At 41.7% G+C, this 18,869-nt stretch overlaps 1 protein-coding gene across 2 annotated transcripts in view; it reads left to right on the forward strand.

The window, feature by feature from the left end:
• The window catches only part of GBF1 (golgi brefeldin A resistant guanine nucleotide exchange factor 1), a 123,223-nt gene that overhangs the window by 81,927 nt on the left and 22,427 nt on the right, over positions 1 to 18,869 (forward strand). For both annotated transcript variants that reach the window (XM_054729210.1, XM_054729211.1), the window contains exons 4-9: positions 7,559 to 7,690; positions 13,982 to 14,100; positions 14,638 to 14,746; positions 15,259 to 15,319; positions 16,570 to 16,624; positions 17,332 to 17,430. In XM_054729210.1, coding sequence (XP_054585185.1) covers positions 7,559 to 7,690; positions 13,982 to 14,100; positions 14,638 to 14,746; positions 15,259 to 15,319; positions 16,570 to 16,624; positions 17,332 to 17,430 — 575 coding nt within the window. The remainder of the gene's footprint in view (positions 1 to 7,558; positions 7,691 to 13,981; positions 14,101 to 14,637; positions 14,747 to 15,258; positions 15,320 to 16,569; positions 16,625 to 17,331; positions 17,431 to 18,869) is intronic.

An 18,869-nucleotide genomic window follows, 5' to 3' on the forward strand; every position in this document is an offset into this window, starting at 1 on the left:
GCTGGCAGCAGAGTGGTTAGGGGGTGATCAGGCTGGTAGGCAGAAGCGATTAGGGTCAATCAGGAAGGCAGGCAGGCAAGCAGTTGGGAGCCAGCAGTCCTGGATTGTGAGAGGGATGTCCGACTGCCCGTTTAGGCCCGACCCCTGGGATCGGGCCTAAACGGGCAGTCGGACATCCCTCGAGGGGTCCCAGATTGGAGAGGGTACAGGCTGGGCTGAGGGACAACCCCCCTCCGTGCACAAATTTCGTGCACCGGGCCTCTAGTATATAAATAACATCCTTAACTTGTATCCCTTTAAGATTTAATAATCAAAAGTAGAAGGCTCACCTTTGAAGTTTTAGATATTTACTTAAATCTTAAATCAAACTTATAGTACCTTGCAGTATTAAGAAAATTGGACTGGGATTCTAGAGTTAAAAAACTAGAATAATAATATCTTAGTTATATTTATTGCACATTTAATTTATTCCATGTACTTGTACCACATGTTTCACATGCATCAAATGAGATAATGAATATAATTGCTGAGTGCAGTACCTGACATATAGTATATGCTCAATAAATATTAGCTGTTGTTATTTATTCATTTACTTACTTATTTTTGTTAATTCTCACTCGAGGATATTTTTTCCATTGATTTTTAGAGAGAATGGAAGGGAGGGGTAGAGACAGAGAGACACATCAATTGGTTGCCTTCCACATGCGCCCTGACCGAGGCCGGGGATCAAGCCTGCAACCGAGGTACTTGCCCTTGACCAGAATTGAACCTGAGACCTTCAGTCCATGGGCCAACACTCTAAATACTGAGCAAAGCCAGCTAAGGCTGCTGTTCTTTATTTTTAAATGTAATTTTAAAAAATTCTCTAACACCCATTTTACAGGTGATAAAATACAGACTTAGAAAAGTTAAGTATCTATCACACAGCCATGACATTGCAGAACTGGGATTTGAATCCTACTGAAAACTCATGTTTTTGTTGAGTGCTCTCAACTTCTAGTCCTAGTTCCAACACTAACTGACTTTATGGAATTGTACAAATTACTTAACCTCCTGCCAAGCTGGCCCATGAACCAGGAGATCACAGTTCGATTCCCTGTCAGGGCACATGCCCTGGTTACAGGCTTGATCCCCAGTAGGGGGTGTGCAGGAGGCAGGCAATCAGTATTTCTATCTGTCTATCCCTCTCCCTTCCTCTCTCTAAAATCAATAAAAATGTATTTGAAAAAAATCGACTGAATCTCCTAAATCGTAATTACCTCCTTTATAAATTATTTTTAGTGCCTATTTTAACTATAATAACCCTAGGATTTGGAGGATTTTCTGGAATGACTTCTTGAAAATTAGGGCTTATTTTTATAGAGCACTATTACTCAAAGTATAATTTGTAAACCATTTCAGGTTCACAAACTACTACTGCTTGGTACACAGTGGGATATATATATATAGGAATTGAGAGAAAGCACTTAGAAATTTTTATAACATCTTGACATAGTAACTTTATGTATATTGATTCTAATAATAAAAAAGTGGTGTTTGTATTATTGTCTTTGTTTTTTAATTTTTGTTTTCTAGTAATTCATTTTATTGTAGTTCATAAAACTACAGGTCTGCAATGGATTGCATAAAGAAAAAAACAACAATTGGCCCTTCACCACAGATAGTTTGAGAAGCACTATTCTAGAGGGCCATCCAAACATCTTACCAGATTATGAATAGAAATTTTAGGGTTTTAAACAATTATGTGTTTATAAATTAGAAATGTCCTTACTAGTGGTGTCCTGCTCGGAGGACAACCTCCCCTACTATGTCCCTCCACCACCAAAATCTGCAGGAGTTGCTTTTGTTAGAGCTTCTCTGATGTTCCTGGCAATCAGCAGTTGAACCTGGAGAGCAAAACTCCAATTCTGCCTACATCAAACTCTCTCTGGAAAGTTAATTTTATATACATGATTCTCTTTCTTTGGAGGGGTGGGGGAGTGAGGGTGATAGTGAAGGTTCCTGGTAAGCTCATTAAGAAGTCCACCCCTTCTAGTTTTCTATCACTTTCTCCATAAAACATTGACTCATAGAATGGAAGTGCTAAAATTAATGTATTTTGGCAGTCACAGATTCTGTCTACCTAATTTGACAGATAAGCTTGGGTATCCTGTGCCTGGTTATTGGTAGGAAAGAGACTAATGATCCCTTGTCCATTTACTGGATTGTATACTGTATGAGGATCACATCCAGAACCTCCAGAGAGTTCTCCATGGGACTTTCTCCAAGACTCTGTATGGTATTACCTCTGTCCCCTCCGAGCCTCTCAATGCCATATTGAGCTCTTTCATCTTAAGAAGTAGATTAGCCCGGCTGGTGTAGCTCAGTGGTTGAGTATCAACATGTGAACCAGAAGGCCAGGGCATATGCCTGGGTTGCAGGCTCAGTCCCCAGTACGGGGCATGCAGGAGGCAGCCAATCAGTGATTTTCTCTTACCATTGATGTTTCTATCTCTCTTTCCCTCTCCCTTCCTCTCTGAAATCAATAAAAAATATATTAAAAAAGAAGCAGATTAGCAAAACAAACCTAGCAATATCTATATATAAAAGCCTAAGCGACCGTTATGACCGAATGACCAGAACAACCAGTTGACCAGTCGCTATGATGCGCTCCCACAGCCAGCCTCCCACAGCTGGCCAACCTCCTGCAGCTGGCCAACCTCCCACGGTCCCTCCCCTGGCCGACCGGCCAACCTCCTGCGGTCCCTCCCCGCAGCCGGCCAACCTCCCTCAGTCCCTCCTCCCGTCCCTCCCCCCGACTGGCAGGCCCCAATCGGCCCAGCCCCAATCGGGACTGGGTGAGATGGCCTCAGTCGGCCCTGATCGCCAGCCAGGCTTAGGGACCCCACCTGTGCATAAATTTGTGCACTGGGCCTCTAGTATAAAAATAATAATATACCAAAACTAAGTGAGATTTATCCTGGGAATCCAAGGCTGATTCTCTGAAAATCAATCTACCATATTAACATTCTAAAAGAGAAAAACCACATGATCTTATTAATTGATGAAGAAAAAACATGACAAAATATAACATTCATTAATGATAACACCTACAAAAAACTTATGGCTAATATCATACTGTGCAGTGAAACACTAAATGCATTTACCCTAAAACTGGAAATAAGGCAAGATGTCTACTTTTAGAGTCCTGAAATTCCTAGCCAGTACATTGAGACAAAAAAAGGGAAATAGAAGGCAAGCAAATTGGAAAGGAAGAAGTAAAACTGTCACTATTTGCAGATAAAATAATTATCTATATAGAAAACCACAAGGAATCTACCAAAAAAGAAAAAATGCTAGAACTAGTGAGTTTAGTAAGGTCAGTACACAAAAAATCTATTTTTGTATACTAACAATGAACATCTGGAAACTGAAATTAAAATATAATACCATTTACAAACATGCCAAATAAAATTAAATACTTAGGTATAAATCTAATACAACATATACAGAACCTGTATGCTGAAAACTATAATACATTGATCAAAGAAATCAAGATCTAAATAAATGCCCTGTCCGGCTTGGCTCAGTGGATGGAGTGTTGGCCTGCGGACTCAAGGGTCCTGGGTTCGATTCTGGTCAGGGGCAATGTGCCTTGGTTACGGGCACGTCCCCAGTGGAGGGTGTGCAGGAGGCAGCTGATCGATGTTTCTAACTCTCTATCCCTCTCCCTTCTTCTCTGTAAAAAATCAATTAAAAATATATATTAAAAAAAAAGATCTAAATAAATGGAGACATACTATGCATGGATTGGTAGTCACAATATACTAAAGTTATCATTCCTCTCCACACTGATCTATAGACTTGATGCAATTCCTCTCAAGTGCCCAGCAATATTTTTTTGTAAATGTAGACAAGTTTATCTTAAAATTTAAATGGAAAGCCCTGGCCAAGCAGCTCAGTTGGTTAGAGTGTCGTCCCAATGTGCCAAGGTTGAGCACATAAAAGAATCAACCAATGGATGCATAAATAAATGGAGCAACAAACCAATGATTCTCTCTTTCTCTTCCCTCCCTCCCTCTGCGCCCCCTCACTCAAATCAATAAATAAAAATTTTTAATTGGAATGGAAAGGCTAAGGAATACTGAAAATGGTATTGAAAAAAGAAGAATAAAATTGGAGGAATTATATTACCTGATTTTAAGAATTAGAATACAGCTATTATAAGCAAGACAGTGTAGTAGTGTCAGAGAGTTAGACACAAAGATTAATGGAACAGAATAGAGAACTCAGAATAGACTCACACAAATATAGCCAACTGATTTTTGACAAAGGCAAAGACAACTCAATTGAGAAAGGATAATTCTTTACAATAAATGGTGTTGGAACAATTGCACATCCATATGCACACAAAAACCCCTCTATCTAAACTTCACACATTATAGAAAAATTAACACAAATTTTTGTGTTAAATCATAGATGTAAATGTAAAGTAAATCATAGATGTAAATGAAAAGCATAAATCTGTATACCTTTTAGAAGAAAACAGAAAAATCTGTGTGACCTAGGATTGGGCAAAGAGTATTTAGGTATCAAATGCACAAAAGAAAAAAGTTGATACACTGGACTTCATCAAAAGTAAAAATGTCTATTCTGTAGAGATACTATTAAGACAGTGGTCGGCAAACTCATTAGTCAACAGAGCCAAATATCAACAGTACAATAGCCGAAACCGGTTTGGCTCAGTGGATAGAGCATCGGCCTGCGGACTGGAGGGTCCCAGGTTCGATTCCGGTCAAGGGCATGTAACTGTGGTTGCCGGCACATCCCCGGTGGTCGATGTTTCTCTCTCATCGATGTTTCTGGCTCTCTAACCCTCTCCCTTCCTCTCTGTGAAAAATCAATAAAATATATTTTTAAAAAAACACAACAGTACAATGATTGAAATTTCTTTTGAGAGACAAATTTTTTAAACTTAAACTTCTTCTAACACCACTCCTTCAAAATAGACTTGCCCAGGCCGTGGTATTTTGTGAAGAGCCACACTCAAGGGGCCAAAGAGTCGCATGTGGCTCGCGAGCCGCAGTTTGCTGACCACGGTGTTAAGCGATTGAAAAGATGACTGAGAGGAATATTTGTAAATAATTGTATTGCCAATAAAGGATTTGCATTATCCTGAATAGACAAAGGAGTCTCTAAACTCAACAGTAAGGAAACAAACAATTCAATTTAAAAATGGGCAAAAGATGTGAACAGACACATCATCAAAAAAGATACATGGATGACAAATAAGCACACAAAAAAATATGTTTGATGTCACTAGCCATTAGAGAAATGCAAATTTAAACCACATTGAGATACCAATGTTCTTCACATAAAAATCTGTACACAAATGTTTATAGCACCTCTGATGGTCTATGCAACAATTTAGACAAGTCTCAAAGGCATCATGCTGAATGAAAGAAACCAGTCTCAAAGGGTTGCATACTGTATGATTCCATTTACATGAACTTCCTTTTTTAAAAAAATGTATTTCTTTATTGATTTCAGAGAGGAAGGAAGAGGGAGAGAGAGATAGAAACATCAATGATGAGAGAAATCATTGATTGGCTGCCTCCTGAACAGAGGATTGAGCCCGCAACCCAGGCATATGCCCTTGGCCAGAATTGAACCTGGGACCCTTCAGTCCGCAGGTCGACGCTCTATCCACTGGGCCAAACTGGCTAGGGCAATATATGAACTTCCTGATAAAACTATGGTGATGGAGAAAATGTCAGTGGTTGACAGAAGTTAGGGGTGGGGGAAGAGGGTGTGACTGACTACAAAGGGATAACAGAAGTTTTCTGGTTGATGAAACTGTTCTATATCCTAATTGCCACAGTGGTTACAGGGATCTATGTGTGTGTTAAAATTTGTTGAACTCTCTATATCAAAAGAAACAGTTTTACAAAATTAAAAACCACTTTTTTTTAAAGAGGCAGAATACACATTGCTCTGAAAGTATCAAATCATGGCTATAAAATTGCCCTGGTCTTTCACTATGAAAGAAGACATGAAGCAATGTAATAATAGCAATTGTATGAAAGCTCAGAAGAAATGTACCCTGTCCCACCTCTCTCAAAGACTTTTTCCCATCTAGACTTTTATATTTCAAATATGCCAAATATATTTTAAAGACAGACCAAGTCATACTATATAATACAGTTGTGTTCCTAAAGCAGCAACTCTAGATTACTTTAAATCTTTTAATGTGCTTTTTCAAAAGTATTTAAAATGTTAAGACTATTAAGATAAGAAAAAATGTTTTATAGTTTTCAGTTTTTCCAGATATTTCTATTCCTTGCATCTCAACTCTCTACCACCTCACACACACAAAGGTTTTTCTTCTGCAAATTGTACAGCTCCAGGTGGGGGTAGTGGGGGATGAGAAGCAGGTTTTATACAGCTGATGTGATCACTGAACAGACAAGCTTGGAAAATGCTACTCAATCTGCCAATTAATTAAAGCATTAATCTGAGGAGCAGCCGGGCCCAGGGAGTGTTTACCCACCGGGTGGTGGTGGTAGGAATTGAGTGGGAAGAAGCTCCTGCATTATCATGAAAATGAAGGTGTTTAGGAAGTCTAGCTTTCTTTTGTCTCTAAAGGTGAGCAACCTTGGTGTTGTCCCTAAATCTTTCTGGCCTATTTAGGAAGTCTTTCAGGGAGCTGGCTTCTGACTGATGAAAGCACAGCATACTCTAGAAAAACAAATTAAACCCTGGGCAAAGTAGGGTAGGGAGCAAGTCCAGTGTAGTGTAACCTCTTAGACCTTCTAAATTCAGGAGTATGTGCTGGTAATTAGGTAGAATAAATGTAATGGTTTTACAAGGTTTACAACCATATACTATATTGACTGGGTTCAAATCCCAGCTCTGCTTCTTATTAACTGTATAATTTTGGGGGGCCAATCATCTATCTTAACTGAGCCTTAAATTTCCCCTTCATCTAAGGGCAGTTAGCCCTCTGCTTGCTGTAGGCAGAAAGAAGGCTGGAGAGAGGTTAGGACCATCCAAAATTACAAACTGCCTCCATGGGTAGGGACTGAGTAACCTTTTGTTCTTGTTAGGTTTATGTATGTATGTATGTATGTATGTATGTATGTATGTATATTTGTTTGTTTTAGCAAGGTTCTATAAACCTCAAGGTCCGTCCCGTCCCCCATCTTCCTGAGATGTGTTTATACATTCTTTATCTCTAAGAGAAGTGACTGATCATAACAGCGAAAGACAAAGACAGCAGCTCATCCCAGGATCTCTTTGACCGTATTGGCTGTACCAAGATGAGGTTTACCTCATCAACAGGGAGGATGGACATGGAAATTGACCCAGCAGTATTTGATGGTATTAAGGAATTAAAAATTGTGGTAATAGATACATAACATAAAATCTATCTGACCCATTTTATTGTTAATTTAAAAACCATGATAATGTTGCTCTGGCAACTAAGAACTCGAGCCTCATGACAGATAAGAAGGACCTTATTCTAGAATTTAGCTTTTTGTTAAATGGCACCTGTTCATTCCTTTTTCTTTTCTTGCAGAACTCTCAGAAATTGAGCCCAATGTATTCCTTCGTCCATTTTTGGAAGTGATTCGCTCTGAAGATACCACTGGGCCTATCACTGGACTGGCGCTCACCTCTGTCAACAAGTTCCTGTCCTATGCACTCATAGGTAAGAGACCAGGCTTTTTGGATGACCATAAGCACTTTATTTCCTGCCTTTCCTGCTGGTCAGGCTTTAGGCAATGAGTTGGTGATGCTGGAAAGTTTTTCCCAGCCATCCGTTTCCTTGTAGAAGAGAAATAGGATTATTGATTACTTATCATGCTAATTGATTCAGGTTTTGCAAGTGAAGAGAGAGGAGAGGTTTCTTGGAGCTCTAATCTCTTTGTACTTTGCAGGGAGTTAGGGTTTGGTGGGTGCTCTTAGAGGTTTGGTTTGGTTTGGTTTCTTTTTCATTGTACAGGATGACTCTTCTAGCAGCTGAGCCACACCACCCAGGGCTTGGTTTGGTTTATTTTTCTTTATTTTTTTGTGTGTTTGGTTTATTTAAAAAGTTAGTTTTTAAATATAATGCATGCTTATTTTAAGAAGATAAACAATAAAGAGGTGTCTAAAAGAAAAGTTAATGGATTCTCCTCTATCTTTCTCAGTGCTACTCTTTCCTTAGGTAAATAATGTTAACAGATTGGTTTGAATCTTTCTATACCTTTCTCCACATGTATATAAATATATAGAGAGTACCTTCGGTTTTTTTTCCCTTTTTCTTTCTTTTTTTAAAATGCGTTTTTACTGATTTCAGAGGGAGAGATAGAAATATCTCTATGCCTCCTGAATCCCGCCCTGCACGCTCCCTCCCCCCCCCCCCCCCACCCCCCCACACACACACACACACTGGGGATAGAGCCTGCAACTGGGGCATGTGCCCCAACCTTAATTGAACTGGTGCATGGGTCGATGCTCAACCACTGAGCCATGCCGGCTGGGCGAAAATACCATCTTTTTTAAAAACAAAAATAAAATAGGATTATGTGCTACATATTTTCTTTTTTTATTTAACTGTATTAACTTAACCCAACTGGCTCAGCAGTTGAGCGTCAACCCAGGAACCAAGAGGTTGCTAGTTGATTTCAGGTCAGGGCACATTCCCTGGTTGTGGGCTTGATCCCCAGTAGGAGGCGTGCAGGAGGCAGCCAATTGATGATTCTCTCATCATTGATATTTCTATCTCTATCCCTCTCTCCTCATCTCTCTCTGAAAAGCAATAAAAACATTTTTTTTTGTTTTTTTGTTTTTTTTTTTTTTTTTTTTTTTAATATATTTTATTGATTTTTTACAGAGAGGAAGGGAGAGGGATAGAGAGCTAGAAACATCGATGAGAGAGAATCATCGACCAGCTGCCTCCTGCACACCCCCTACCAGGGATGTGCCCGCAGCCAATGTACATGCCCTTGACCGGAATCGAACCTGGGACCTTTCAGTCCGCAGGCCGACGCTCTATCCATTGAGCCAAACCGGTTTCGGCAAAAACATTAAAAAAAATAAAAATCAATAGACTATTTTAAAAATATTATTTAAAAAAATAGTATTGACTGCCCTAGCCAGTTTGGCTCAGTAGATAGAGTGTCGGCCTGCAGGCTGAAAGGTCCCAGGTTTGATTTCAGTCAAGGGCACATGCCTGGATTGTGGGCTCCATCCCCAGTAGGGGGTATGCAGGAGGCAGCTGATCAATGATTCTCTCTCATCATTGATGTTTCTATCTCTCTCTCCCTCTCCCTTCCTCTCTGAAATCAATAAAAATATATTAAAAAAAGAAAAAATAGTATTAACTTTGAAAAATGTACATTATATAATTATCTACCTGGTTTCTCTCCCCCCCCCCATTTTATTGAGATATAATTGACATATAGCATTGTATTAGTTTAAGGTGTACAGCATAATAATTTGATATAGGTATAAATATAAGTTTAGTTAAAATCTGTCACCTCATATAGTTACAATTTTTTTTTCTTGTGATGAGACCTTTTAGGATCTGTCTTAGCTACTTTCAGATACACAATATAGTATTGTTAACTATAGTGACCATGCTGTACATTACATCCCTAGAACCTATTAATTTTGTAATTTGAAGCTTATATATTCTTTTTTTATTGTCTTAAAACATATAATATAAAATTAGCCATTTAAATCATTTTAAGTATATAATTAAGTGGCATCAATTACATTCACAATGTTGTGTAACCATCAGCACCATCTGTTTCCTAAACTTTTTCATCACATCAAAAAGATTTTCTTCTCCTCAACCCTAGTAAAAAATTTTGTATTTTTGATAGCTATATAAGTTCCATAGTATAGATATAACTCAGTCCATTTGGTCATTATCTTATTGATTAATGTTTACTACTTAGATTGTTTCCTATTTTGAGCCATTATAAATGCTGAATTAAGCATCTTTGTTCATATATTCTATTTATTAATTTTCCTTTTGTATGACAGATTCCTATACTTGAAATTTCTGGATTAAAAGGTCACATGCTTATTATATTTTTATAGGTACTACCAGGTTGCTTTCCCAAAAGATTACAGCATTTGCACTTCCAACAGTAATGTTTGAGAGTTTCCATTTCCCCACCCTATCACCAGCACTGAATATTATCAGTATTCTTTATTTGTGCTAATTTGATGAACTGGTATTTTGTTGTTTTTATTTCCTTGAGGTTGAACATTTGAATTTATTCTCCTTCGCCTATTATTTTATTGAGTTGTTTTTATTTTTTCTTATCAGTTTGTAGGAGTTTTTTGTATAGTGGGGATACTAACCCCTTGTCTATCACAGTATTGCAAATATTTTCTCCCAATATAGCCAATTATTTTATCCATGAATAGCCCAATTATTTTATCGATGTTTATCTCTGAATTTGTTTATGGTGTCCTTTTGAATTCCTTTTAGTTGGTCTTGTCACTCAGGATCCTGAATTCCTTTTCCCCTATTGACAGCCCATGTGCAAGGGTAAGGAACATAGAAAACAGGCTGCTGTCTTTGTTTCTAAGAAGACAAGAAAAGAGGGAGCTCAGACTGAAGCTAGCCAAAGAAAAAAATGGCCTTCAATATAAGGCAAAAAAAAAATCGTTTATCTTTTCTAGAAAGTTGGATTTGCTTAGCTGACATATTCAAGATCCTCAGCAGGAATCCTGGGTGTCAGCTAGTTTCTGAATAGGCACACCAGCCTCTCCAGGCACCCTAGTCCTAGCTTTATACTTTTCCTATGCAAAACTCAGGCCTAGCTACTTCCAGCCTTGTCCTGAGCACCACCTGCAGGTCATCTCTCTTCACAGCCTCCAGCAGCTGCCCTCTGTGTCTTTTCCCTGCTCTCCTGTTGATGTAACTCTCTCCCCTTCCTGGACTTGGCAGACAAGCTGGTCATTGGAGACCTCAAGCCAGCTGGTCATTGGAGTTTCCTGTGGTGGGAAAAGAAAATGCTGGAGGTGGTGATTGCAGTGGGCATGAGAAAAGGAGCAGGAAGGAGTATATGAAAGCCAGAAGGCAAAGGAGATGAAATTGGCAAATTTCCCTGTAGTCTGCTCCAGAGTGGCCAAGGAAGGACATTCTAAGGAATGGGTCATGGGGAACACAAGGTCTGCTAAGTGAGTTCAAGTCAAACACTCCTTTGTTTAGGCTGCCTTTTTAGAAGACACTACCCCCTCAATTCTGTGGCCCAAGACTTCTAGGATTATTTCAGGTCTTACTCCAAGGACCAGGCTTTTATTTGGCCCCACACAGCTGCCAGACCAGGATTTGTGCCATTGATTGCCTGCCTTACTGGTGGGCCATGTCTACTATAGTTAAAGACCTGTCACTCTTACTACTTCATTCAAGCTCAGAGGATAAGGGCTACAAAAAGATCGATAGAGCCTGGCCGGAGTGGCTCAGTTGGTTGAGCAGCATCCTGTGCACTGGAAAGTTACTCGTTTGATTTCTGGTCAGGGCACATGCCTGGGTTGTGGGTTTGATCACCAGTCGGAAAGCATGCAAAAAGCAACCGATTGATCTCTCTCTCTCTCTCTCTCTCTCTCTCTCTCTCTCTCTCTCCACCTCTTCACCCTCTCTCTAAAATCATTAAAAACATATTTATTTTTTAAAAAGAGCTTAAACTACTTGAATAAGGGAGATTTCTGAAGGAGGGGAAGAAATGGGCCCCCAAAAGCCTTATGAGATGGGAGCAAGGCTGCCATTCACTGAGCTCTGAAACACATGTGACACTGAGAAGGACTTGGATTTCCTGTGCAAGGAAAGGTCCTTGGAGGCCTGAAAAAGGACTGTCTGGCAGGGCTGAGAGAGAGGATTCAGGCAAGGGCCTAGAGTGTACAGACATACCTCAAAGATATTGTGGGTTCAGTTCCAGACCACTGCAATAAAGCAAATCATAATTGTTGCTGGTGGAGGGTCTTGCCTTCTATTTCTACAAAACAACATCTGTTAAGTGAAACAAAATGAAACAATAAGGCAAGGTATACCTTTGGATTTTCTGTGTTGATTGGGAGAAACAAGGAGAGTTGAGGTGATAGAAGGAGCTGGTTTACCCCATCTATACCAATAAAAGCCTAGGTGGTCCTCACGCCCTCACGCATGATGTCACCACAAGATGGCCGCCACAAGATGGCCGTGTGCACAGTGGAGGCGGGCTCCGACAGCTGCTCCATGCAGTGAGGCCTGGGGGTCCCTCGCCTCCAACCTGGCACAGAGGAGGCGAGTCCCGGCAGAGGGGGCGGGTCGCGGCAGGAGAGGGCACTTGTGGGCAATCAGGCCGGCAGGAGAGGGCAGTTGTCGGCGATCGGGCAGGGGAGTAGTTGGGGGCAATTGAGCCAGCAGGGGAGCAGTTAGGGGGTGATCAGGCTGGCAGGCAGAAGTGGTTAGGGGCAAGCAGGCTGGCAGGCAGGTGAGCCGTTAGGAGCCAGCAGTCCCGGATTGTGAGAGGGATCCTAGGTTGGAGAGGGTGCAGGTCGGGCTGAAGGACACCCCCCCTCCCCCCGCACAAATTTCGTGCACTGGGCCTCTAGTATACTATATATATCATCATGAAATTGGCTTCCTTCTGCATGACCTCTAAAGTAACCACTCCTAATGCTGAGTAAAGGCATGTTGTATGTAGGACAAAAGCAGTCTGACTAAGTGTCAGAGACTAACCAGGACAGAAAAGAAAGATGAAAACCACTTATAATCAATGAAAGTCTTCTCTCTCATTGTTGCAAGGGAAATGTTCTGGTTTCTTAGCCATCCCCTGAGCTTTAGGCTCAAGAACTCTGATAATTTCAAAGAACAGGATAGAGAAAATGATAAAGATTTCTTACAATTCCTACCACTTAAAACTAGAAGGTGCTCCTGTATTACATTATGCTTCCTCTAGACCAACTTTTCTGTCAGTTGCAAAATTTTGTCATGTCCCTACCCCTTTTTTTCCTACTTATCCTCCTCATTCAAGGACAATCCAGATAGTTCTCAGGACCCTTGTAGGCCTTGGGGGAGTCCACTTCTTTGGCTACTCCTAGTGGACATTTAACACATGAAAGGAACATAATTTTCCCCTTGGCAACATTTGTGTTAGTTTCCAGCATGGTGCTGATTGCCTGACCTCTAGCTTTTCCTCTTATCTTATTCACAGTTGAAATTCTCCCTTCCTCTAACTCCCCAAGTAGCCAGCTCTCAGTCCTATTTAGTTTGTCCATTTTCTCTCCTAATGCCTGTTTAGTTAAGCTGGTAACAGGATTCTTGCTCTGTGTCATATTGTTTTAAGTAAGAACGAAACCAAACCAGGAAGAAGTCTGTGATTTGCTGTAATGTGGCACCCAGATATGAGTATTAGTGGCAGTGACTGTCCCATTTCCTCCCCTACTTCCCTTCTCAGTGGCATCTGAACACAAAACTCCAAAAGCAACTAGAGAGGGATGTATTGAAAGAAAACACATGAAAAAAGAAAGGCTGCAACCTTGGCATTTAAAGATTTTGCCCAACTCGGCCCTTACTCTGGGCCAAAAACTCATATTTCCTGTCCCTTTCTCTGTGAAATGAGTAGCTTTACACCAGTGATTCCCAAAGTGTGGTCCCCCTAAGCAGCGGTGTTAACATCACCTGGGATCTTGTTAGTAACACAAATTCTCAGGCCTCACTCTAGACCTGCTATATCAAAAATTCTGAGAATGAGCCCAGCAATTTATATTTTTAACAAGCCCTCCAAATGATTTGACATATGCTTAAGTTTGAGAATCACTGTTTTACACAGTGGAGTTTGTGCTAAGGAGCTTGTTCAAGTCGTTTATAGGCTAAAATTCTCAGGTAGCCCAAGGAACCATGGATTAAGGAACTGAAGAGGAGAAAACCAAAGTCTCAAAGCAGTTCCTCGACAGGATGTCTTGCTTTTTCTCTCTCTTCTCCACATCATTTAGTCTTTCCTTTTTCACTGGACAGATCCCACTCATGAGGGCACAGCAGAGGGCATGGAGAATATGGCAGATGCTGTCACCCACGCCCGTTTTGTGGGCACGGATCCTGCCAGCGATGAGGTTGTCCTGATGAAAATCCTTCAGGTAAATGGAGGGGAAGAGCAGTTAGGCTAATGGCCAGGAGCTGATGCCATTGGCTCTACTTATCCTAGTCTGCCAGTCTGCCGGCAGCATGAAGCTGTGTTTTGACTCCACTGGGGCTTAGGGACCTACTTTGTTTCCAAACAAGCAGCTCGGGTACCCAAAGTAAAAGCTTTTTCTAAGGAAAATAATTAAAGCTTTAAATGAATTGATATCAAATACCGGAAGCCCTTAATACACTTGTATCTCTGGCAGCCTGTATCTGTGCCATCCATCTGTTGGGCTTGCAGGCTAGGGCTGGAAAGAGCTCTGAACTATGTCAGGGTCATACAGAGTAAAGACACAGTTCCCAAGACAAGATTCTGGGAGACCCCACTGCCAAACTGAAGCAAGATCAGCATTCTTGCAAACCTCTCTTTCTCACTCCGAGTGCTTCCATAGGAGACTAGAGGAACAGAGGTAGCTTTTTTCCCCTCAGGTACATCCTTCTTCATCTTGCCTGCCTTGTTTATCATGGTATCTCCTCTTTCTTCCTTGTAGGTTTTGCGGACTCTCTTGCTGACCCCAGTGGGTGCCCACTTAACCAATGAATCTGTATGTGAAATTATGCAGTCTTGCTTCCGGATCTGCTTTGAAATGAGGCTCAGTGGTAGGTGCTTGAATATTGGGCCCTTCACCTTTCCTAGGGCCATTGTAAGTATGAATACAGGATGCTATCCCTGAACCCAGAGAGGTGGAAAACTTAGGATTTCTCTATCACCTACCTTGTGGACCATAGGAGTCTAGAATTCTCTCTGTACTTGACTGTTTGTTTTGCAGCTAGAATAGAGAACTTAGCCCATTGTGCCAGAGCAAGAATTAGAATAGATCCCTGACTAACTCAGGCCAGGCACCAAATCTCCCTCCCCTGGGATTTCTGGGATTGACACCAGCCAAGATCCCTAAGAACACAATCATTGCACCCCTTTTTTTCCAACTCAGTAGTGCCACCTAGTGGGCCAGTGAAGTTATGGCTGCCGGCCTGAGCTGGATGGAGCTGGTTTTAATAAGTTTGGCATAATCCTTGGTAAACAAGGTTTGGAGGGGAGTCTGCTCTGAGAAGCCTCCTGATAATAGCACGGCAAGTAATGACACCTGTGTTATTTGTTTTTGCCTGTGCAGAGTTATTGAGAAAATCCGCAGAGCACACTCTCGTAGACATGGTGCAGCTGCTCTTCACAAGGTAAACCTGCTGCTGTTTGCTTCAGCCCTGCTGCCCAGGCCTCTTGAGCCTGCCTGCTTCTACACAGTCACTTCAGGGACCTGGCCAGTCCTACAGCCACATCAGAGGCCAATGGGATTATGGATGGGGGTACTTCTCTGGGCCCAGGGTTACCAATCAAGGGAGAAGGAGGAGGGAACTGGCTTGGCCTCAGGAGGAGGCAGAGGGTTATTTGATCTAGGCTGACAGACCTCATTCTGCTTCCCAGACTTGTGTCTGTGTACAAGTAGCAGCTGGGAAAGAGAACCCAGAGAGGAAGCCAAAGTCAAGGGAGCCTAGAACAGTTTGCTGAGCTCCTAGAGCTCAGACCCATTTCTGTGAGGACTAAGGCTAGCATGACCAATGATCCTGGTTTTCCCAGTTTATCCCAATTTTAGTGTTGAAAGTCCCACATCCCCACAAATCCCTCAGTCTTAGGCAAACCAAGACTATTGGTTATCTTAGTCAAGGCCCTCAACTTAGGTCCTAGGAGGCCTTTTCATACTATGCCTAGCTTTCTGTTTCCTGCACCTCCTTTCAATAGAATAACTTTGAGAAGAGCTGAGGCAAGGGCTTTAAAGCCTCCCCACCCTCTAGGGCATATTGATAATAGGGTAGGTTATGCATATGTGGAGACAGGGGTTATGCAGAAAATCAATGTAACTTCTAGTTGATTTTGCTGTGAACCTAAAATTGTTCTAAAAAATAATCTTTTTTTTTTAAGCCTCTTCCTAGGACTTCTTTTTGCTCTCAGATCTATAAATAATAATCCTTATTATCTGCAGACTAGATCTGCCCCTGGACTCTGCTTTAAAGAGTTTCTTACTCCTCTGGCTCCAATTCCCTGGTTTCAAAACTTCAACCTGCCTTTTACGTCTCATCCTATGCTGTCTCCTGGGGTTTTGATTGACTGCCCTCTCCCCATCTTGTGGATTTCAGCAATACTTTCCAAGTGAAGCAGGAGGAGTCAGTTTAAGGATGAAAGAGGCTCCACACTTAGTTACCTTGCCCTGATGTCTACCTTCTTTTTTAGAAAGTGTCTATATCATACATCCCCCAAATCCTGTGGCTCTGATGAAGCTCTGAAAAGGGTGAAATAGCTTCCTTCCTTCCTAGCTATTCCTAAGAGACAGGCATGCTCTGTCCCAGAGCATCTTTGGGCTGTGGCTGGCATGGAGGGGGAAATTTGTTATTATGCCTAATTACAGTCCATGGGATTCTTTGTACTATAGGTTACCTCAGTTTAAAGAAGAACCCAAGAACTATGTGGGCACCAACATGAAGAAGGTATGACCTGCTGTCCCTCATCCAAACCTTGATCTCCCTGGATGGGGATTTTCCTGGATTCCCTTGCTTTAGCAAAAACATGCTTTTGCCTAGACAGATTTGTTTGGAAGCTAGAAATAGCTATCACAACTTTAGTGAGAAATGTATTCTTTCCCAGATACCTCTCCTTCCAACCTTTTCTTTCCAGCTTATCTTGTTGATCCTACTACATAAGCTGGTGAGCCAGTCCTTCCTAAAAAACTGGATGAAGCTCTTCGGGTTGGGCTAAAAATGTATGTTGGTAGAGGTGAAAGACCTACCATCCCCTCAGGGTCCAGCCTTATCAGCAGGTTAGAAGGCCTAGAGAGTCTATGCCCCAAATCCCACTCTAATGCTAGATTAGACTGGGCTCATGCTTGTCATGATGAGATAAATCAACCCTGACTCCAGATCAGAAGGTTCTCAAACTGGTAGAAGAGAATGGTGGTCAGAAGAATGGCCTCTTTCTATCTTTAATGGAAGCCCTGGACTTCACAGGTCTCTCATGAAGATTCTGCTTGCAGCCCTAAGAGGTTCTGTCCATGGAGATGACCCTTGGCTGTTTGATGCATGCACCTGACCTTCCCCTCTCCCCTGCCATCCATCCCCATTCCTGCCCTGTGCCCTGTTGGCTTGTGTCTGAGTTTATTTCACTCTGTTTAAATCATTCGTTTGCCTGTCTTTCACAGATTTCTCCATGTCTCCTCAACAAACTGGAGCTAAGTAGTGGGGAGCAGACCAAAGCCCTGAACCAGTTAGAGAGGGTACTACTCTTTAAGAACCTCAAGGTCTCTCTCCCTCTCCCTCTCCTTTCCCCCTTTTATATTTATTTATTTAAATGTTTATTTTTTATACGTAACATGTGGGTCCCATTTCCATTGTTAAGAGCACAACTTACCCCTCCCTAGTAAAACAGCATGGCTTTGGAAGAGTTGCATGTGTTTGTAGCTTTGCAGTATTGATAATTTTCCTTGGGCATCTAGTTGCCTGGAGGCAGAAGGAATCCTTGAACTGGTGATGTATCATATAGTGAGCCTACACAGAGAGCTTGGACCCTGCTGACATATTGTGGAGATGCTTAATATCTACCATTTCTAGGGGAACTCTGAGGGACCTCCAAATAAAACCCTTCCCTCTTCTACTCTTTTTCTGTCTCTCAGCTGGTATAGAGAACTTAAGCACAGTCCTTGACTCTTACCTGGATACCTGAACTGGGTTTGGAAGGAAAGGGTAGTCCATCTAATTGGGGCCTTTTATTCATTTATTTTTTTGTTACCATTTAAGAGGCTTTTCCAAGGTTTAAGACTAGATGGATGAAAAGGAGCCAGGTGCAAGGATAGCCCAGGACACTGGGAGAACTTTGGGATCTGCAAAGATGCCCTCTATCCTTTAAAAGTCAAGATATATAGGAGCTTAGTGGAGAGGCCCAAGCTAAATATTACTCTAATACCCATATCCCTCCCTTAAGAGGAAGAGCGGGAGAAGGAGGTATGGGCTGTCTAGGCTATCTATCACAATAGTGTGCATGCTAGCAATATGGTTTTGGACATCCAGGTCATTGAAGATAAAAATGTGTGTGTGTGTGTGTGTGTGTGTGTGTGTGTGTGTGTGTGTATACCTAGCTCAGTGATGGCGAACCTATGACACGCGTGTCAGCACTGACACGCGTAGCCATTTCTGATGACACGCGGCCGCTGAGGCGGCCGCATGCCGAGGATGAAACATTTGCTGCTCCTGAGGATGAAACATTTGCGAAATAATGTTTTTTCCTCAAAGTGACACACTACCCGAGTTATGCTCAGTTTTTTGGCGAAGTTTGACACACCAAGCTCAAAAGGTTGCCCATCACTGACCTAGCTGGAGAGTCCATAGGCCTATGTTCTTTATGCATGCATTACCTCAAGTTCCATTTGTGTGCTTGCCTAATCTCAAGTTGTAGGTCTCTTCATTGGCTACCTAGTATTTTGCCATGATTATTAATTTAGGACCTACCATTTCTTTGTAAAGCTTATACTGTCCTTTGGTAATATAGAGTTAATGAATATGATGGTGAGGGTCCCATGAACATCTACTGCCCACCCCCCACCTTAGCACCTTAGGAAGGGAGCATGGCTATACTTTTTAAGGGCTGAGACATTTGTGAGCACTGGCAGCCTCTTTGTCCCTACTCTAGCCAGGAGGCAGAGAACACTCACTGAAATGATCAGGTTGAAGCTAGCTTTGCTGA

Source organism: Eptesicus fuscus, chromosome 17 (assembly GCF_027574615.1).
Source record: "Eptesicus fuscus isolate TK198812 chromosome 17, DD_ASM_mEF_20220401, whole genome shotgun sequence".
Classification (NCBI taxonomy): domain Eukaryota; kingdom Metazoa; phylum Chordata; class Mammalia; order Chiroptera; family Vespertilionidae; genus Eptesicus; species Eptesicus fuscus.